Source organism: Nasonia vitripennis, unplaced genomic scaffold (genome assembly GCF_009193385.2).
Source record: "Nasonia vitripennis strain AsymCx unplaced genomic scaffold, Nvit_psr_1.1 unplaced0148, whole genome shotgun sequence".
NCBI lineage: Eukaryota > Metazoa > Arthropoda > Insecta > Hymenoptera > Pteromalidae > Nasonia > Nasonia vitripennis.
Window position 1 is genome coordinate 444,298 of NW_022279927.1, and position 23,269 is coordinate 467,566.

Sequence of the window (23,269 nt, forward strand, 5' to 3'; positions counted from 1 at the left end):
CCTCTATCCACCACCCGGGGGACGCGCAATCTACGGAGTGTCAGGCTTCTCCGCGCGGCGGGGGTTACATAGCATATCAATTCTTTTATAAATTTATATATTTGTACTACGTTTATTAGCGGTTTATATGTGTGAAAGTTTAGGATCCTTCAATCTACCGAAAAATTTTATATTTCTTTTTTTTTAACATTTTAGAAGCAAAATGTTCGGAAAAGTGTCCGTGGTCACATATCACATCAATTATTTTATAAATATACATATTTTTGTTATGTTTCTTTGCAGTACCATTAGTAACATCAACGCCAAATTAATCAGCTAAGTCATTCTCAGAATAGAAATACACATACACTCACAATAGAAAGAGAGAATAATAGAGTCAATAATACTGGTTTGTCTTTTGACCGGAATGGACTAGGGTTAGGAACTTCTTTAATCAATCCTATAATTTCCGAGAATCGTGATGTAGCCAATTCTGTTTTACTAGGCACAAGACTTACTTTTTTATTATTATTATTATTACTACGAAGGGGGACCACCAAGATCCCTGGCACTTAGGCTGTAAACCCATTGTACCACCCTTCGTCATGGCATCCCCTACGCAGGTAAGCCTGCCCTTCTCCAGAAGGTCGTCCAATACGTGGGCAAAAGCTCCCCCAAGCACTGATGTCTGAGCTGCGCAAATTTTGGGCAAACAGTCAGTACATGGGTAGGCGTTTCTTCCGCCCCCTCGTACCACCTGCATATACCCGTAGCCTCCTTCCCCATCTTCAGACCGTGGTACCTTAAACGGATGTGCCCGGTCACTATCTGTGTCAGGAGCCGGGAGTTATTTCTGCTGCCTCCTGCGATGAACTTGTTCCAGCCGACATTGGTGTTCTGTCCCATTACCGCTTTGGCTTGTCTGCATCCTTGAGTTCCCTGCCATTCCTTAGTATGCTTGCACCTTGCGGCACCTGTGTAGGGCTCCGGCCCGATTGAAGGGTGTTTAGCTCCCAAAGCTGCAAGTCTATCTGCTATTTCGTTACCCCTGATCCCGGTGTGCCCTGGGACACAAAGCAGCCTGACCTTGTTGTTGTGAGCGGTCAGCTGATTTACAACCACTTTGCATTCCCAGACCAGTCTGGAGGTTGTCCTATGAGCCATAAGTGCTCTAAGTGCCGCCTGACTGTCTGAACAAATGGTGATAATTCTATCCCTTGCGCCGAGTTCAATGTTCCTCTGAGCGCAGGTCAGTATAGCGTTTATCTCGGTCTGGAAGACCGTAGCATACCGCCCCAGGGAAAAGAAGGTTCCCCATCCATCCCTTTGGCTGTAGTACCCCGAACCAGTGCCAGTTTCTGCCCTAGAGCCATCTGTGTATCAGACGTCCCCAGTTCCTGGTTAGGATATCGTCTTGAATAAATCTATCCACCAATCTTTCTAGTGTCTTAAACACAAAGGAGTTAATACTTATAGGTCTATAATCCTTGACGGTGGTGTGACATGACTTCCCTGTCTTAGGAATAAACACAACCTTGGCCGTTTCCCATATTGCAGTGTACATGAGCCAAAGCTACACTTGCTCTGAAGAGCTTTACTAAGGGGCCAACCAGTTCCTCCAGCCCCTCTTGAAGGAATGCCAGGTAGATTCCGTCGATGCCCGGCGCCTTGAAGGGTTAAAAGTTTCTTATGGCCCACTTGACCTTTTCCGGTGTGACGACCTTCGCCGCCAGATCCCATGCCGCCCTCTGCTGCCTATTCCTACCCGAGTTCTCATCCCCCATCTCATGGGAGAGCCGAAAGCCCGGGAAGTTGGCTTCCAGAAGTAGTTTTAAACACTCCTCTTCCGAGGTTGTGTATTCTCCTGTAGGCAGTCTGATTGCTTCAAGCCATACCTCAGGATTTTTCGCAAGTACCCGGAGGAGTGTGGCCGCGTCAGGATATCTCTCGATATCTTCGCAGTAGCCCCTCCATCCCTTGATTCTCACCGCGTTGATGCGCTTTTTATATAGCCTCTGGGCTTCTCTGTGAATCCGCCAATCGAAACTATTGCGAGTATTCTTGGCCCTGTTAAAGGACCTCCCAGTTTTACGTCGCAGATCCTCTAGCTCGCGGTTCCACCATGGGGTACCCCATGTTCCCTTTGGGATGGTCCAGGGACAGCTTCTCTGGAAAGAGATGTTTACTATCTCACCTAGCTCAAATGCCCAGTGATCAAGCTCATCCGTTGTTCCACGAGAGTTTGGAGTCTAGCACCAAACCCAGATTGCGCACCGATGATTCGTAGTCGACCCGGGCTCCCCCTATATTTATATAGGTATTAGCAGTAGTAGGTAGAGCATTTATATAATAGGGGGAGCCCAGGACGATTGCCTTAGTCTTATGGACATTAAGTTTAAGACTATTTGATGCAGCCCAGCCCATTATCCTCTCGGCGTTAGCACTGATCTTGACAGAGCAGGAATCAAGCTCCTCGAGGTGCCATTGGCTGTAGATCTGCAGGTCATCAGCATAGATTAGATGGGACACATCTGAATCTAGGCAAAAGCCAATATCATTGATGTACAACGAGAACAACAAGGGGCTTAAAACTGACCCCTGTGGAACAACGGTGTTTAATGGTAGATAAGTTGAGAGCTCGTTGTTGTCACCAATGACGGCCTGTTCTCTTCCCGTGAGGTAAGATGCAAGCCAGCAGATAACCTGCATGGAAAAGCCGAAAGAGGATAACTTTCCGAGTAGCTTGACGTGACACACAGTATCAAACGCCTTGCTAAAATCAAATAGAAGTAGCAGAGTGACCCTCTTCCTGTCTATCCCAAGCCTGACATCATCAGTCAGCTTAATTAAGCCAGACTGTGTGCTGTGACTAGTGCGAAAGCCAGTTTGGAAATTGTCAAGGTAAAGTCTTGTTTCAAGATATTCAGAGATTTACTTCTGCACCAGCCACTCTAGCGCCTTGGACAGGAAACAGACTAGAGAGATCGGACGGTAGTCAGTTACAGCTGTTGGAGAGTTAACTTTGTTTAGTGCTCTTATGATCGATGATTTCTAGGCTGAAGGAAAGCGTGCCTCGCTCAGAGATAGGTTAAAAATTTGACAAAGAAAAGGAGCGAGTATTGGCAGTGCTTTGGAGATTACAACCTGTGGGATGCCATCGCTTTCCCTGGCCTGGGTGTTAAAGTGTGATACTGCAGCCGACACATCCGACTCCGTGATAGCCCTGAAGATGAAGTGTTCAAGGAGGTCCAGACTCTTCAGGGTTCGCAGATACTCCTCAACAGATGGAGCTTGAAGGTCGTTTGAGATGGAGCTAAAGTGTTTGTTGAGAGCATCTGAAGAAAACCGAGCAGGTGAAGGAGATTTAGAGGTAGTAATACCAAGATTTGCAAGCTCTTTCCAGATCTCTGCAACGTCGGTCAATGTAGACAAGCGTGAATAGTAGTAATTCAGCCTGGCTTCCTCAATCTGTTTATGAGCGTTGTCCTTTGGATTTCTATAGAAGTATAGATCCCAAGGTAAACGACTTCTGCGAAAGCGCCTGTAGAGTCTGTTCCTTTCAGTTAAAAGATCTCGAAGAGCCGCGGTAAACCACGGGTGACGTTTACGTCCAGGTGTCACAGTCTTTAATGGGGCAAGATGATTTATGGCGTTCGTGGTGTGAGCGTTAAGAATGGTAATGCATTCGTCAAGTGATGGCGTGGTGAAGGATGACCAGTCACATGCGCTAAGGAAGTCTCTTAGCTTCTCAGCACAGATTCCTTTGTAGTTTCTGTAAGAGTATGTAGCAGGTACGTGGCGTGGAATCTGCACGTCGAGTGGGGCCGTGATAAGGTCATGTCCGTTGATGAAAGGAGTGTCCGTCTTCCAGTATGAGAGCAGGCGATCCTGCTCATCAATTAAGCATAGGTCAAGCCAGGTGTCAGAGTCCTGTCTGTGATGGGTTGCACCATATGGCACAGAAGTGAGGGAATTCTCATCGATGAAGGCCCTGATGAAATTGGCGTCTTCAGATGAAGAAAGCTGATCGGCATTAAAGTCACCCATGATGACTTCGTGGAGTAGTTGTGCATAAGTGTTGTTAGTTGTTCAATGAAATTAGATCCCTGGATAAAGGGTGAGTGAGGAGGACGATACACAACCCCCACGAAGATGGGCGATACTTCCTTAGCTGTGATTTCACAAAAAAGATACTCCGGCTTACCTGGCTTGCCTGACCATTCGCCGTCAGATGACGAGATAACGCTAGGTTCTTAGCGAGAGAGGAGGGAACAGACCCAGAGCTGGGACACGTAGCATCCCTTGCTCTAGGAGCCCCCGCCTCCCTCTCCTGTTTTCGCCTCTGGGCCTCTTTTCTCCGTTGTGCTTCCGAAATTCTCGGTCGCAACTTCAGAGATCGAAGCCCGTCGGTTACTAGATCCGCCTAAGGGTTCTGTGAGCCCCCCCCCCCCCCCGCCGGCAAGATCCGTGTCAGAAACACCAGCAGTGCGCGTATTCGCCGCTGCCGGCGGTTGTTGCAGGCCCACCCCCATGCTGACCTGCCCATCCTGAGACGGCTCCGGGTTCCCCGAAGGTTCCCCAGAGCTTCTACCCGCTACGACCTCTGTTGGGTTCTGCGAAGAGTCCCCAGCAGTTGAGGCCCCAGCAGGGGTCACTATTCACGTTTTTACTGGTGCTAGCTGCCCCAGTAATCCATCGGGTTGACCAAAAATGTGTTTTTTTTTTCAATTCTTTCTGAGCCATTCTTTACGAAAAGGTTTTTTCATAAAAGTATACTGACTATTTTGTAGAAAATTAAATTCTGAAGAAATTCACAGTATTTAAAAATTCTAAATACCCAATTGAAAAAAGTCTTTCTACTTGCAAATCCTTATTCTCCGAAAATTGACTTTCCGTCTGTGCGCAGGACCTGATGTTCATAAGAAGTGACCTTATATTACACAACATACTTGCTCAAAACAACTTTTTTTGGTCAAATTCGCTATGTATATTAAATGTACTATATTCTACATGATCACTATGTGTATGCATCTTTTTGGACATACTTTTGTAGAGCAAGAAAGGTAGAAACTGACATTTATTTACTATAGCCATACTAAATTCTTAAAAAACTAAACTTTTCACACTTGCTTCTGTAAAATACTAGTACAATGACTATATATGTTTAATATAGTATATTCTAAGTCATCACTGAGCATATGTATCTATATATACATATATTTGATATTTTATCCCTCTGTATAACCTTAAATCTTCAGAAAATATGAATTGTTTTCACTCTAACTATATTAAACACTTGCACTGTAACTGTATATTATCATACTCGTCACCATATATATTAGGGTGTCCCTTATTTACCAAATTGCTTCTAGCTCGGCTCCCAATCCCCAGATCTATTGGTTATCACTAAAAACTACGAAATCAACTGAGAAATCCCCGCAAATAAGAGTCTATACCTTGCCCATCTTCTAAAAACTGTTTTTCCGCATTTATACGTGTTTTTTTCATTGTAAACATTTTTCCATGCCTCTAAAAGTATTATATGTGTACAATAATCATTCCATATGTCTCAATAAGGTATAAAGTAGGATTAGTACTTTTTTAGAGCCTGGAAAATAAAATTTGAGTCAAATATAGCTTCCAAAACCTGCAAAAATACCAATAAAATCAGGGTTTTTTGCACGTTCTTGCATTTCTAATACTACTTGGATCTAAATTAAGTTAGCAGAGTAATATATTGTAAAATTAGACTTCAAAACCTTCAATTGGATTGTTTGGAGGACTCTCTAGCCCCTCTAGAACCGAAGATATTGACGTTTGAAATTGGCTAAAAAATCGAAGTAAGTATCAAATCTGTGAATGGGTGCAAGACTTCTATGATCTACAACTTTGTTTAGCTCTTCTATTGGTTCGTGGGGTCCTATCGACTTTTCCAAAAAACTAGATTAAAGGTTTTGATGTCAGCTATCGTTATTGGTATCGTTATTACTCAAGTACTTATTGTTAAAATTAATTTCTTATTTAAATACATCTGATTTTTTTATTTACTACAATCTGATCCTTTTATCCATAAAAAAAGAATATAAATTGTTAATATAGTTACATTAAAGAATCTCATTTTTATTTATCCAACTATTATGCTCGTCATTAAATCCTAGCCATTTAACATATACGCGTTTACCACTTTTTCTTAATACTTTTTCTACTAGATAAATTTCAGGATACATAGTTTTATGAATTTCTGTTTCATAAAAGCCACCTGAGACGGTTTTATTGTTATAATCTTTGAGGTGGTATGTTGTCGGATTAGTTTTGACAACTCGCGTTATTGTAAAAATTTCAGTAGACCAGTTTGGTGTGTAAACTTTTTCAAAAACATTTTTTATCCTACTTATTCGTTCTTTATCTCCTACTTTAAATTTCGGTTTTTTCACTGGCGACTTTTCATTTGGAAAACGTCTCTTGACTTCTCGCTCATTTGCCAGTGTAACATTTTCAGGCTCGATTCCTGTTGTCCGATGTTTTCTCAAATTGTATGCTTTGAGCAAGTTAGGTAGAATATCCAACCATTTATAGCTTCCTTGTTTGCTGAATTCTGTCCACATTGCATTTTTTAATGTTCTATTGAATCGTTCGCATATACTTGCATCAAGATTACTATGCGAAGAGTATAAGTGTATATTATGCTTCTTCATAAGTTTTTGAAAAATTGAATTGTAAAATTCTTTTCCTTGGTCAGTTTGTAGATTCTTCGGTACTCGCCCTTCTTTTAGTATTAACTTCATAGCTGTAGTAACATCATTACCACTCTTTGACTTGACTGGCATGGCCCATGCATACTTTGAAAATATATCTATGACAGTGAGTAAGTAATGAAAACCTTTGTTTTCTTTAGAATATGGTATCATTTCTACAAGATCCGCTTGCCAAGTCTCGTCTATTCCACGTATGTCATATTTTCTTCTCTTGTATCGCCGACGTGCTGGCTTGTGCAGCTCTTCAGCTACTCTATGACGTTCCATCTTCCTTTACAGTAGATGAAACTCCATCTGGAAATTCGTCTATACGGACTTTTAATTGTTTATTCACTTCTTCAATGATATAATCAACACCAGAGTAATTGCGAAGAGTTGTACTATAAAGATAACGCAATTTTGCATTCACTTCCAATTGATGTTTTTCAACTTGCTGCTTATATTCTTCTATAACTTCACCAATTCCAGCAATTTTAGTAGCTATATAATTTATTTCAGTTTGTAGAATAACTTTCAGTGAATGCAATGTGATTGCATCGTTTGGATGATTGGGTGGTCCTAGGTTGCAAAGTCGCTTGTTTTCTAAATCAAAATCACCGTCCGGTGTAAAATTGAAACCAATGCCTGGGGGACCACGACTCACTTGCGAGCCCTCAAGTTTTCTTCCAAATACATTGAGACTCATGGTAGTACTGATGCAAAGAAGAAAGTTGCGTATCAATATATATGCCCAGCTTCACGTAATTCCTCAATAATCGACTGGATTTCATTGACGTGATTATTATTTCCAGCTGATCGTTCGGCAATCAATAATCGAAGTCTCTCAGTAAGCTCGTTTGGATCATCCCAGTAGACGAGATCAATGGAAGAATTTTTCTTAGCTATTTTATATTTAGGTATGAGTCCTCCTCCGCTGCTACTGTTCTTTTTACGTGGAGTGCTGCGGAACATTGGTGCTAAAATACTCTTATATTTATTACTTCTCGACATTCGTATAGATTCATCTTTGCTGAATTTTTTCCGATGAGCATTTGTTGCTTCCAGAATCTTGCGATAATTTGCACGATCTGATGAGCTCAGAAGAAGATCATCCGGATATTTTTTAAATAGCAATTCAATCAGTCCACTCGTTTTAGGATAACTTTCATTTCTGACTTTGACATATTTATCATCAAATTCAATTTCTGAATCACCAATCATATACACTTCATTAACCTTTCGCACTTCGTATATATTATCAATCGTTCTACGGCTTTTATCTAGCAATGATAAAAAGTCTTCAGCTGATTCATTTTTTCCACTCGCGGATCTAAATGTAGAATTGGTTATTGTGTCATAAACATCATCATCATCATCATCATCATCATCATCATCATCATCATAATCATAAACAGTATAATCCAATAAACTTGATTTATTGTTCTTATTTTGATCGTTGAGCAAACTTGATCTGGTTGCTGCAGTGTGCTTTCACTTTTCATCTCAACAAGTTTCTCAAGTGGTGAGATGACTGGTTTTAGAGTATCACCGATTACTTTTTCAAAATCATCTTTCTCCTGTTTTAATAAAGTGTATTTTTTTTAATAGCCCCACGAACTCGCAAGAGCTCACTAAGAACATTCTTCTCTTTCTTGAAGTCTGACACGCTGACGTGGTGATGTCTACAACTGAACTGCAAGTTTGAACTCATAATTCCTCTTTTATTGCAAAACAGTCAACTCCTTTTCTGTATCTACCCTCATTCATCGATCTATCTTTGTCAATGACAATGAATCCATATCTATCATTCTTCCAACATTCAGAACAAAGATTTCGAAATTCATTAAACGTTAAATCGGTGTTCACATGATCTTCATAGATATGTTTAAGATTTACATCATCTTGTCGATAAATTACTAACAAATTGACATTATCCTTAATTAATAAATGTTTTCCTATATGAGCATAAGATTGACATAGATAGAAACTATCTACACTTTTATGTCTCCCCATACAGAAGAATGCTCTGACGTTATCCTGCTTCTCACATGCTACATCATCAAAAATCATAATTGAATTTGGAAGGGCTTCATCCGGAGATACTACAGATTCATGCTAACTGAACGGAAGATATTATACTCCTTCAATCAGATCCAGGACATTTTTGAGAAATTGATACTTTGGCTGATTCAAGGATTTAGAGTATACATACAAATTTTCAAACCTAAGACCATTGGGATGTGTTATTAAAGCCAATAAACTATTTGTTTTTCCACAGTTCGATGGCCCACAGAATACTGCTCGTATACTATCTGGTAGTAAATCCCCATGACGCTTTTTTCTTTTCTCTTTTCCAAAATCGAAATTTGTCACGGGGAGTTTGACGTTCTGCTCGGTAAAATCCATGTTAACTCAACAGAGTCAGATATTACATTGAGCTCTTGAAATATAAACGCCCTTTTTATACCATGAACGTCAGTTGTATCATACATAAATCTCAGAAACAGCCGAAAGGCTATGGATTGCTTGATAAAGTTATCAATAACTTACCTCTTGAAATGCATCTTCCTGGATAGCAATACTGCGATCCCGGAACCAAATTGAAAAAGCGAATGAAAAGAGGAGATCCTGGCATTAATCTGCTTGATCAGGCGTGTAAAAAACATGACATTGTTTACTCCGATAAAAACGGAGATCGTAAAGCTGCTGACAAGCTTGCTGAGGAAGCTATGCAACGTGTCAGAGCCAAGGATGCTAGTCTTGGTGAAAAGGCTTTTGCTGTTAGCAATGCTATGAAATTAAAAGGAATAACTGGAATGGGATTGAAATTTAATAAGTTAGTGACTGTAGCTAAAAAATCAATGACAGCAAGTAAACATTCTCGCAAGGTTATTCAATCAGCCTTGAAGGGTGCACGTCAAGCTGTTAAAAGTGTAGGTGGAAAGAAAAAAGTTATCATTCCACGTGTTCTGCCGCTTCCATCAAAAAGTGGTGGAGTTCTTCCTTTTCTCATTCCATTGTTCGCAGGACTAAGTGCCACCGGTGCTCTAGCAGAAGGTGCTGCTGGAATAGCTAAAGCAGTTAATGATTCTAAAGCTGCGCAGAAAAATCATGAAGAAAGTAAGAGGCATAATAAGACCATGGAAGCTATTGCTTTAGGCAAAGGTCTTCATCTTAAGCCCTATAAAACTGGAACGGGATTATTTATGAAACCTCATATCGGCAGTGGTCATCAAGTCAGTAGAAAAGAAAAAATTTCGATTTAACTTTGCCAAATCATGCACTGACTGACTATGATCTAAAAAAATATGCTCGTATGATGAAAATCTCAGATTTCCGAGGTGTTTTCATGAGAAATAATCTACCTCCCGGCAGTCCATGGCATAATGAGTCAGCAGTGGTAAACTTGGGCGACTTTCAAAATAGAGGCACTCACTAAATTTGCTATCGCAAACGTGGTCCTGAAGTGATTTATTTTGATAGTTTTGGCGATCTTAAACCTCCTAAAGATCTCATGTTATATTTTAACGTGAAAGAAGTGAAATAGAACTATAAAAGATATCAAAATTTTGACTCATTTATATGTGGCCATCTTTGTCTTTTTTTCTTAGCTGGGAGACTATAAAAGAGGTGCTCACTGACGAATGGGATCATTATCTTCCGATCAGTCATGGAAGATAGCTTCACTCTGAGTCTCTCAGGAAATTCATCTGTCTTAGAAGCGCAATATTTTCCTTCGATTGAACTACCGAAGCATAAAAATTTTGTCTTGAGTTTAGTTGAACTTTTATCATTTAACTCTATTCCCAATGTTGACTATTCAAATAATAAACTGCATTTAAACGGAGATATTATTATTAATATTCCTACTGGCAGTTATGAGATTGATGATATTAATCAATTTTTACAAACAACTTTGAAATCCAAAGGAATCAAATTCTCTTTGAAAGCTAACAACAATACTCTTAGAAGTGAAATTCTCTGCAGTCATCCGATAGATCTCACACCTTACGATTCCATAGGCAGTCTCCTTGGCTTTGCTCCTCGCACTCTCGAAGAGAACATTCAACACAGCTCTGATTTACCAGTGGAAATATTGAGAATCAATGCACTCAGAGTTGAGTGCAATATTACTGGAGGTGCTTATATCAATAATAAGAAAGTTCATACAATCCATGAGTTCTTTCCCAGAGTGCCTCCGGGATATAAAATCATAGAAGTTCCGTCACACGTCATATATCTACCGGTCAGTGTCAAGTGCATAGATCATCTACAAATTCAAATTGTCTATCAGGATGGAAATTTGGTGAATTTTCGAGGAGAGGAAATCACTATTAGACTTCACATCAAATCTGTATAATTTTTACAGTACTGTCTACGCTTACTAGAATAGGTAGACGATCGATTTTTTGCAAGAAAACCTACCAGGAATTATTTTTCCGTCCTAGTGCATTATTACGTATGGTAAATCTTTATTTTGAAACATTAATTTTATTTTTTCAGCTTTTTCCTGCCTCAACATGGTCCTCGCTCTATGAAATGCTGTTTTATTTAATATTAGCATTTCAATGACAGTGCCTAAGCCATGAGCAACTGTGCCAATTAGAATCACTGTATTCCTGTAAGATATCCTGCATTTATCGAATGAACCGACAACTTCTGTTGTCATAACATCTACATTACCTCTGACATCTTTTTTCGGATAATTTCGTCCAACTGGAGAATAAACAGTTTCAGAGCTATTCTGTGAAGATAAACAAGCGTCATCACTAAAACATTGAGGCTGAGATTCTGGTTTTATGAGTGTAGATATCAACTTTCCTCCTAAAAAATATATTTGATGTTTTAATTTAATAATTTTTAATTTTCTTTGAAAATTTCACTACATCGAAAATGATATACTTGAAATTATTTTTTTGAAGTGATAACTTCTTATGCGACGGTGAACCTACAATGTTTGTAACTTCTTGAATGTGTTAGATCGAATGCGTTAACTGGAATGCGTTACAGTGATATCTATAGATATACTGGTATAGGGCTCTTACCTCTCGACCCGGTAGGCCCCCTTCTCCGCGCGTAAAGCTAAATAAGATTTACTTCCTTAGGACCTTATAGTACACTCTCTCCGGGCGCAGGGATAAGTATACTAAATAAATTTTATATAATCACAACCAATAGTAGTAGATGGGCTTGCGAACAGTGCAGTTGGAAATTTAGTTTACATTGAAACTAACGATCAAAATGAAATTACACGTGTAAGGTTGCACTTTCAAGATTCACCAAAAACTGGACAAAAAATAAGACTAAAAGCTGCTGCTCGCATAACTAAATATAATATCCATCCTCAAGCGGTGCCAATAGACCGAAGAACTGCAACTGTTTACTTAAATCATAATAAAACCATTATTGCAAAAATAAATCATTTCCCGTTAGTATCAGCATGCTACTTTGAAAAAAATACTTCTTTATTTTTATAATGCTTTCCAAAAATTATATTCATTTGAATAATAAATAAGTTCAATTTTAAATACTTTCTACTTAAATCAAGTTAAGTTATCACTTCTGCTGGGCGTCCCGAGACGCACACATTTTTTTTAAATGAAACTTATGATCAATTGGTGAAATGTTGATGAAATGTTTGTAATAGTTTAGAAAAGAACAGATCGCTAAACTTTAAATCTCTCAACGTTTACGCAGACAGTTTTTACTATCGCGTACTAAAGAAGTTTAGTACAATTTTAACTTATAACAGATTTTTATTATTAAACATACATTCAAATATCTAAGATGAGTTTAAAATATAATGCAATCAATTAAATTTTATTATTGCAAAAATAGTACATTACGATACGTGTGACTTAAATGGTTCTTTTTTACACGGCACAGTTAGCACCCGAGCGTAGCGAGGTTAAATAAATAAAATTTTAAATCAATTTATTTACAACTTAAAAACGTATTTCTAGTGCATTTAAAAACAGCTATTAATTTTAAGATTAATTGAATTAGATATTTACTTGCAGTTTTTTCCTTTGCATCTTCTCCGCTTGATAATTCGGGTTGAGAAATAACAATTGTTTCTGAATCACTTGTAACGGCAGGTAAATTTAGGTTACACTCATTAGTAAATAGGTCTTCAGCTTTATGTAGAAAGGCACATATCATGAAAAAAAGATACAGTTATATATATTTGAAAATCGTGTCATTACTATTTTTATTATACCTTTTTTTCTTAAAATTATTATTTTTTGTTTTATTTCATTAATTGGCTTAGAAAGTAAAACTGTTCTTTCATTATCACTCATTGATAAAAGATTACTTCCATTAGAAATGTCAAAAACATGAAACTAGTTCGTTTACAAATTTACATTTATTTTCTTCATTGACTGATTCTTTTGAAAATTGCGAAACTCCAAATATAATTTATATAATTTTTCACAGCAATGGTCATTCCTAATTGTTTTAATTAAAGCCTTATTCCATAATGGAATTACTTCAATAATAACTAATTTTATAGCATCTCCAACATTAATTTTTTTCCTTTGGTCTTATGAAACGCTGGTCGAAGTGCGTCTGAAATACTTGGTAGTTTGTGAACATTTAATTCTCTGATAGTATTACTACATATACTAATAAGATCTTTATGCGTTACCCGGCTGAAAATAATCATATGAGAGCTCATATGAGCGATCTTATGAGCCATCATATGAGCAATCATATGAGCGATCATATGAGATTTTCGACCGGATTCTTATATGAGCTCTCATATGATATATCGCGATTTTTTATAAACATAAATAACCACATTACTTACTGTAACGCGCATTCTGACTTTTATTAAATTCTTTTTTATTACCACAGCTTTGTAAGATACTTCTAGAATTTAATTTTAAATAAATATTATATTGAAAAAAACTTAGATTCGAGAAGAGTTGAACCCGGAACCTTAAGATTACGAAGCAAGCGTCCTAACCGCTCAGCCATAATCATCTTTGATATCTTTAGATTCTAATTATCATTATGATTTACACGTCCTTGTATGCTTTTCTTATTATTATACTCTATTATAATTACAATTAGTTTATTTTATAATGAAATAAACAAAATTTTATTCGAGTAATAATAAATAAAACACGCAAGGATATGTAAATTATAATGACGATTAGAATCTAAAGATATCAAAGATGATTATGGCTGAGCGGTTAGGACGCTTGCTTCGTAATCTTAAGGTTCCGGGTTCAACTATCCTCAAGTCTAAGTTTTTTTCAATATAATACTTATTTAAAATTAAATTCTAGAAGTATCTTACAAAGCTGTGGTAATAAAAAATAATCTAATAAAAGTCAGAATGCGCGGTAAAGTAAATAATGTGGTTATTTATGTTTATGAAAAATCGCGATATATCATATGAGAGCTCATATGAGAGCTCATATGAGAATCCGGTCGAAAATATCATATGATCGCTCATATGATTGCTCATATGATGGCTCATATGATCGATTATATGATGGCTCATATGAGCTCTCATATGATTATTTTCAGCCGGGTAGTACAGTAGTCATTGTGTGATCCTAGTTGCAACGTGTAGGGTTTACGTACAGTCCTAAATGAATTTCAATTTCCATTAATTAATATTAAAATGTTTATTATATTTCAAAACATTGTATGTACTACAACACTAACTTTGTGTCATTAAAAAATTTTAAATTTAATGACTAACAAAGAGAAATAAAATCACATGTAAAAGTAAAACAAGAAAACTATGCAATGCAAAAAAATGTATTTATGTGGAGCACAGAAAATTATATAAAGTCAATTCTGTTTCTCTTGTTAATACAATGAGAATCATTTCAAGATTTTCTCTTTATAAAAAGTATAACAACATAAAACTATATAAGTTAACATTATACTGAATTTTTTCATGGTTGAAAATTTATTTAAAAAAAAACGAGAACCATCACAAATTTTTGTGAATACTCATGATTTTTTGCATTTTTTCGTAAAAAATGTGATGTTCTGTAATTTATTGTGATTTGATGTGATTTATTATTATAATTCGGACATTTTTTCACGAATTTTTAACATTAAATGACAAATAGTGACAAAAAAGCACGGCAAATAATTATTAATGTATCTGTATAAAATCCACGTGAGGACCTTCATGATCTTTTGTTGTGATCATTTATGACCTTTTGGAAGTTTATGTGAGTTTTTGTAAATATTTGTCATTTTTTTTTAGATAAATCGCGAAAAACATGTCCAAACTCTGACAATAAATCACAATACAACATAGGTTATTTGCTACATTATTTAATATAAATGAATATATATCTTCAAATGAGAGTAAAATAATCATTGAAAATACAAATAATGTCTATGAATTACTTACCTACATAGTCCACTATATTTTCCAGCATCACCAAATTTTAAAAAGATTTCAAAGAAAAAATGTATCTAATTATTATTTTCTTTTTATAAGAATATTTTTTAAGATATTAATTACAATTTAATTTAGCACCTAATAAATATATTTACGTGATTCCAATATTTGCGATAATATATACATTATACACGGAATAAAATATGCGATAAAGAAATCATATAGTACATGTATGTCAAAAACCAATGCATACGCACTTTTTACGTATATTCACTAATATTTGATTCCTTTATAGCATATTTTTACGCAAAATTACAAAATTTTCTTTAAGATTTATATATAAGCACTTCTAAAATTATTTAATTCTTATTTTAGATGTTTTACAAAATTATTTATAGCTAAAATATTTATTACAATAATCAAAGTTTGATAATAGTAAATACAGCATATTGAGTGAATCGGGGCCGTGCAAATGATTCTTGTCAGTAACGGCTTTCGTATTCGTGTATAATTAAATAATATTAATTATTTTCAATTTTTCAAATCATTATGTTATTATTTTTTTTATATATAAAGAGCACTTACATGAGTTCATCAGTAGAGAAAGATAAATTAATATTAAACAATATAAATTTTTTTTTAAATAAACTGTAACTTATAATCAAATAGATGTTTTAAACAAACATTACCATCAATCATATACCTTCATTAATGTATTACATATGTTTACTATAATTTTCAAATATATTTTATACAAATTTACTGCACACCCCAAGCTAATGTGGATTTTCAATATTTTTACGTTTTCATCAATTATCTATACCCCGTCAAAACGATCAACGTTGATTCAATGCTGATTTCAATATTGATTTCAGTCTGAAATCAGCGTTGATTCAGTATTGCAGCCTTTCTTTCCTACGTATTTTCTAAAGTAATAGAATCTAAGGAAAAAACAGGCTCGTTCTCAGGGAAAGTGTGCACAATGTATTTCCTGTGCGCAAAAGAAAGTGCGCTAAAGTCCCACGTGCAACAGGCCCCCGAGCGGGTGTAAAGAAGAAAAAGGATTTTTGTCAGCACTCTATTAGAGTTAATTTACTGACCAAGAGAAAGAAGGGTAAGCTGTGTGACCTTTGTGGAAGAATGTAATTAAAAATGTCGTAGTCCCACCGTACCACCGCTTAATCAGCCTCGATGTAAAATCACTCTATACCAACATTGATAAATTATTAATCAAGAAGATCATCGAAAAAAGATATATACAAATTGTACAAAAATCTGAAATACCCGTCAATGAAATCTTGTTGGCTTATAAATTAATTATGGCGAATACGTTCTTTCAATTCAATGGCAAATTTTACAAACAGCTATTTGGCACACCAATGGGCTCTCCGATCTCGGGATTCTTTGCTGACAACGTATGATAGTCCCGCCATCTACGACATGCTGTACGACACTTATGACGGTTTTTGTCGCGTTGATGCAGCCTATAGTTTTGGACTTGTTGAACGACGACAGCGTCACTATGTGCTCTATCTTAAATTGATGTGTTCTTATCTAAATAGTTCTTAATTCTGTTACTATACCCAGATAACATTATGCAAGCACAGAGACGGCATCGTGCTCCACGACGTGCGACACGCCGTGCGGTGCTGTGACTGTCTGGTGACGCAGCACAGAAACGGCACCAAGACAGCATGCCGTGTGACGCACAAAATTTTTTTGTGCATCGTTGAGCGGCACGGCTTGCCGTCACTGTGCCAGCATAATATGCTGCCTCTCTATGCATATATATAAATGCATGTATTGAAATAATTAAAAATATAAGAAATAAAATAAAAAAATATATTGGAAACATTTTTATTTTATTTGGAAAAATACAATATATTTAAAATACTTTTCTTTTTGGCGATGAACACATTTATCTGAAACAATAGAAATAATATTAATTATTATATGTATATTTATAATATTTGACTTATTCACAAAAATAAACTATGAAAATAAAATAACTATTAAATATTTTATGTCATAAACTCTGTATATGGCTAAAAAATGAATTCTTTTATAAATTATATCTCAGTATAAATTGATACAATAATTAATGTATACATATAGAAGGTGAATTCAAATTATTTTTTTATTGAGATATAATTTATAAATCAATGCATATTTTTTATAGCTATAATCAGAGTCAATGTAATACAAAATTTTGAATAGTAAAGATACAATTGATATTAATATCAGTTAAATAACGTACCTTTTATTTATAAATAAATACTCGAAAATTGCAGCGTTATCATGATCGTTGCTGCTTTCCTCGTAGCTGACAAGGGCAGTGCGGTCGCTCTCGTCGTCGTCGTCGCCGTACTCGCTGTCGCTGCCGATGTCCCCGTCGCTAAGCTTCCCGTAGCCGCCAATGATGCTCCTGTCATTGCCAAGCTCGACGTCTTTAACCTCGCCGTCTTCGACTTCGCCGTCGCCAAGCTCACCGTTGCCGAGATCGCCATCTCCAACCTCGCTATCGCCAGGCTCGTCGTCACCGAGTTCGTCGCCGTCGTCGATTCCTAAATACAATAATATATAAAAAAAATTTGTCATAATATTTTATGCAACTTTCTGACCATTATTATTGGCCTCCTCGACCCTCCTTCTTTGTAGGGGTGGCCCATTTTCCAGGATGACAGCAGCACGCTTGGTCTTCCAGCGGCGATACTCCTCTTTTACGCAGTTAAGTGCTTTCGTCATCGCCGTGGCTAAGTCCGTCTTGGTGGGCTCCCCAATCCTTTTATTTTGTGACATGGCTTCTGCAAAATAAATAATATTATTTATGTATATGTGCAGAAATTATACTGATTCCAACCTACACTCTTGCAAGAGAAAGCCCTACAAATAAATAAATTGATTTTAATTTCACAAGCTTGCACAAATCGCGTATCTTTTAATGCGCTTATGCCGTTCTTCCGCGAGCCAAGCCAAGTCACCTTCTCCACAAGGTTTGCCGTCGGCTGGAAGCACTGCTTCAGGTAGATGGCAGCGGCATCAGAAGCATCGTAGTCTCCTAAATACTCCAAATAGTCAACCTAAAATATATTAATAATAATAATTTGTTATTAGCCAATCATTTACTTTTGCCATCTGCTGTATTGCGGCGCGAAATCTAAATTTGAATTGATGTTCAGACCTCCGTTATGGCGCGTAATTCGAATTCGTAAAACTATTATTTTTATACCATAATTATACTTACAACGTCGTTATAATCCTCCTGGGAAATTTCTTCAAATGCCAACAGTTCAGCCACCGTTTTGAACGGCAAGAATTTTGGCCGCTCCTTTTTCCCGGAATTCTTTTTTTTCGCTATCCGCTTCAACGTCGCTGAGCATTCTCTGAAAGATACATTATAATAAAATAAAAATCGAAAATAAATTAATATTATATTGTATACCGAGGGTGTAAAGTGCGCTCTTTTAGACCGAGTGTGGAGTTTTCTTGTACGAGTTGAAAGTGAATGCATCTCTGATTCCAAAACGAGTACTACAAAATACAAGAGGTAAAAAAGCCCAATCTACGCCCGTGCTGTACACCATATCTTTTTTGACGCACGTGTATCGATTTTTGCGTTTTCACACTTTTTAAGGCTACAAAGTAAAAAAATAATGTATTACTTCATTTGACTGCTGCCAACTATTTTATTCGCTGATTAAAAAAGTAATACTTAAGGGGATGTCGTCCCAAAAAACACTGTTTTATCCTTTACATAAAACTTTTTTAAATAAAGCTAGCAAATGAAAAACAGAGTCTGTAGCGCCGTAGTGTTTAAGTTTAATAAAGCGTTCTACCGAAAGAAAAATTCGATCAGACTTTCTTTTTTTCTAGAAGTTTGGAAATACAAAATACCTCGTGGCGAATTTGCGAAGCTTTTGGGCCGACATCCCCTTAAAACCCTCTTAAAAACACGAAAATCCCGCATGTGTTGCAAAAATGGAGTTATAAAGTATTGACGTACTTCATTTCGTTTATCGTACGACGTACTTCAAACCGCTTGTCCGGGTAAGCATTTGTCTGTTATTATAATTGTCACATGTATACATTTTTTTGCGAACATTACGATTGTTTTAAAATGTCCCTGTTAGATAATTGACCCTATTTCGATGGAGAATTTCTTGCCAACGCGTGTTAAAATGACTTTTATTCGAAATTACTGGAAATACTCTGAAATGACAGTACATTATTTAAAAACATTTTGAACAGAAATTATGCCTAGAAATAGGGTAAATTTTTTACCAGGGGTAAAAACAATATATCTCACTTCTGGTTGTTATCAATTGATCGCAGAACTGCAATGACTGTAATAACCAGCGTTTCTAATGAGGTGTTTGAATATTGTGAGTGTGTGAGTGTGTGACAGATTTTTGGTATGTTTGTAATGAGTTGCTTGGAGATTGTGTGTGTGTGTGTGTTTATGTGATTGATTTTGTGTGTGCTTCTGATGAGATGCTTGGAGATTGTGTGTGTGTGTTAGTGTGACTTATTTTTTGTGTGATTATGATAAAACGCTTGGAGATTGTGTGCGAGTGTGTATGTGTGACTGATTTTTTGTGTTATTGTGATAAAGCGCTTGGAGATTGTGTGACTAATTTTTTGCGTGCTTGTGATGAGGTGCTTGAAAGCTGTAAGTACGGTTTCGTGACTGATTTTTTGTGAGTTTGTGATGAGGTGTATGAAAGTTGCAAGTGCGATTGTGTGACTGATTTTTTGTGCACTTGTGATAAGGTGCGTATGTTTTGTAGTGGTAGTTTGTCAAATGAAGTCAATGTCTAGACTTACTTGATCCTTGGCACACTTGGTGTACCAAGAACGAAAGCACGAAGCGACTCCATCGCCTGATTACGTTTGGCGGAAGCGGTAGCTTGCGGAAGAACTCCCGATTCCCGCAGCGTTTCTTTCTTTGAAATGATCTAAATATTTATTAATGAAACAAAATAAAAAAAGAAAACATCCTAAAGCCTCTAATCCCTAAGTCCTCTCTGGTAAAAATAACTGTTCGCCCTGTCAAAAATATCAAGGTTGATACTACCTTGATTGAACCTTGATTTCAACCTTGATATCAAACTTGATTCCACCTTGATCGAAACGAATATCAAACGTGAATTGCAGATTTAACAGGATAAATGTTGATAAGGCATAAGTAAAAGCATCGATTGTTAAAATTTATAATCTATACGAATAACAATTTAAGAACAAAAATTAAAAATAGCCGATCAAAAATGGCCGACCACGGCATGCGTTTTTGTACCATATGGCAGGGAAATTTTATTTCTTGTTGTATTTCTATTACACTAAGAAAAATTATACAATAAAAATTAAAATAGCTTGAGTAAAAATTGCTATAATCTTAAGTAATAGTGGGACATACTTACACTGTTATAAAAATTATTATATTGTATAGTAATTTTTATACTGAGATGAAATTTAAAAAAATTTAATTTTCTTGGTTAATCCATTTTACACGCTTATCGGATATTATTATTTTATTATTATTGTTATTTTATTTAATATTATATAGTGAAACAAAGAAATAAAAGATAGAAATTTTTTGCGGCGACGGGAATCGAACCTGGACCTCTGGCATGGGATTAATCACGTTTACTTGTAAGTTAACATTAATAATAATTTAACGGAAATCAATAAATAATAACAGTGAATAATATATTATGACTTGATAATATCAGATAAACGAAAAATAATAGATTTTGAACTCTAATTACTGCATAAACTAACTTTCATAAAGACAGATAACCTCAAATTCCTCAAAACCTCAATAATGTAGCAATTTTTAATGTACGTATAACAATTTTTAATACACGCCTAACAATTTTTATGACCGAGGATGTTAAGAAAAAATAAACTTATTATAAAATATCTCATAGAGCGAGTATGTCCCCGCCATTACTTAAGATTATAGTAATTTTTATTTAAGTTATTTTAATCTTTATTGTATCGTTTTTCTCAGTGTAATGACGCAGAAATAAACGACAAAGCGCATCAGTCCTGAGGTTTTTAGGGTCGTTGAACACGAATCTGATATCAGATTTGCAAAATTATTTATTTAAACAATGCTGTTTATGAAAATTATTGCAAAATTACGGATTTAAGGAACACTAGTGTTATTCTGGGGGTTTCAAAGGTCTATGATCACGAATCTGATATCAAATTTGCAAAATCATTTGTTTGAACGATTGTTTTTACATAAATTATAGCAAAATTCACTTTTTTTCATACGATTCACGAAGAGGATCAAATATATACCATTTTTGCGGTTGCTAAGCACGAATCTGATATCGAAATTCCGTGTTTGTGTCAAAAAAAAATTAATTAATTCATATTAATACATTTTTTATTTTAAAACTGTATTGGCACATTGGAAAGAGGCGAGGATAATATGTAAGGCCAAAATTGTTCAGCTAACGTTCTCCGCACGCCCTTTTTTAAAAAAAATCTAAACTTAAAACACTTAAACCCAATTACCCCACGCTCCCCGAGTGTAATAATTTATTAAAGCTACACGTTGGCACATCTAAGGAAGGCGAGCAAAGCAAGGATAAAATCTGAAACCAAACTGCCCAAATGAACCAAATTACCCCATGCCCCCTGAGTATAATAATTTATTTTAAAAATACGTCAGCACATCGTAGGAAGGCGAGCTAAGCGAGGAATACATCCAAAACCAAAATGCGTAAACCAAACTATCCCACTTTCGTTGATCTAAAACTAGAGCCCAAAAAACCTACCTATCCCGGGTCCCGCAATTGTTTATGTAAGAATAGTAATTTAATAAATACTGTGGGACATCAAAGGGTGGCAAGCAAGAGCAAGGGTAGCCTCTAAATGAAAGCTCACTTTCACACACTCACACGCTTATACTTACCCACTCCACGCGCCGCGAATTTTTATGGGAGAATACTCATTTAGTAAATACTCTAGCACATCGGAGGATGGCATGCGAAGGCGAGAACGTTATCTTGATTTAAAACTCACCAACACCTCGAGCCACGAGTTCTATACAAAAAATATACTGTTTTAAATAGAAAGAACATTGAAGAGAGCCGGGCGAGAGCAAGCCATCGCTTAAAACAAAAGTTTCCGCACCAGCCTACTCCACTCGCCGCATATGTTAAAGGCAAAAATATATTACTTAACGAAATACGCCAGCATATCAAAGGGAGGCAAACGACAACAATGATAGTATTTTAAAAATAACTGAAATAGGATACCCTACGCTTCGCGAGTTCTCTGCAAGAAAATATTTCTATTTGAAAAATATGCCTTACATCGAAGGGTGGCGAGTAAAATTGGAGGTAGCGTTTGAAACGAGCGCTCTTAAACTCACCTATACCATGCGCCGCGAAATACTCCATGCGTCACTGTCACTATATGATCTAACATTCAAATATACTTTGCGAAAATTTAAAAAAAATTCCGCACGCGTCGCAATTTCCAGTGGAATAATAGTATAAATGAAAAATGTTATTTTCCCACCGTTACTCAAGTATATACTCGCGATAATACGTGAACGTGATAAATTTTCATAGATGTAACAATGTTAAGAGCATTATTTACTCATTTATTGGCAGCTCTTACGGGCCGTATGAACCCTCACCCGCAAGTTTCATGAGGAGCGCAGTTTCAGTATATCTGTAGTCTATACATCTAAGACTAATGTGCTACTCAACGCTCCCAGAATTTCATAATTTATTCAAGGTATACCTCTGTACATCGAAATAAGGAAACATTTGATGTGCCGAGGTGTAGTTTTTAGTATATTACGATACGTGTGACGTAAGTAGCCGATTATTGCATGGCGTGAATTACCGCCCGAGCGCACCAAGGGTGATAAAACACCGTACACTAATGGGCTGCTTAGTTCACAATTATCGTATATAATTTCATAGCACAGCTGCTTAAATCCGCCAAGTCACGCCTATCCGTAATCCAAGCAGTCCATTATTGTACCGTGAGGTTAGCGAATGAGCGTAGCGAGTGTGATATAAACGGTGCAATAATGGACTAAGGTCAGGGATAGGTGTGACTTAAACACGGATTTAAGCCACACTGTGCTATAAAATAAATAACTACACTCGAAGGGCGTGGGATATTTGGGTTGAAGCGTTTTAAGTTTTGA

At 36.4% G+C, this 23,269-nt stretch overlaps 1 protein-coding gene across 8 annotated transcripts in view; it reads right to left on the minus strand.

Annotated features, from left to right (window-relative positions):
• Window positions 1-20,453, minus strand: part of LOC100678995 (haloacid dehalogenase-like hydrolase domain-containing 5) — a 127,035-nt gene extending 106,582 nt beyond the window's left edge. Inside the window, exons 1-7 of one of the 8 annotated variants that reach the window (XM_032602232.1) lie at window positions 19,915-20,450; window positions 18,533-18,725; window positions 18,335-18,473; window positions 18,072-18,170; window positions 17,712-17,894; window positions 17,348-17,654; window positions 16,936-17,012 (exon numbers count right to left, since the gene is read on the minus strand). In XM_032602232.1, the coding sequence (XP_032458123.1) occupies window positions 17,009-17,012; window positions 17,348-17,654; window positions 17,712-17,889 (489 nt within the window). In that variant the 5' untranslated portion in view covers window positions 17,890-17,894; window positions 18,072-18,170; window positions 18,335-18,473; window positions 18,533-18,725; window positions 19,915-20,450 and the 3' untranslated portion in view covers window positions 16,936-17,008. Of the gene's footprint in view, window positions 1-12,727; window positions 12,850-16,935; window positions 17,013-17,347; window positions 17,655-17,711; window positions 18,171-18,334; window positions 18,474-18,532 lie in introns of those variants that run through there. The other 7 variants (XM_032602230.1, XM_032602233.1, XM_032602231.1 and 4 more) reach the window with 7 other exon arrangements.
• Between the last annotated feature and the right edge of the window lie 2,816 nt (window positions 20,454-23,269).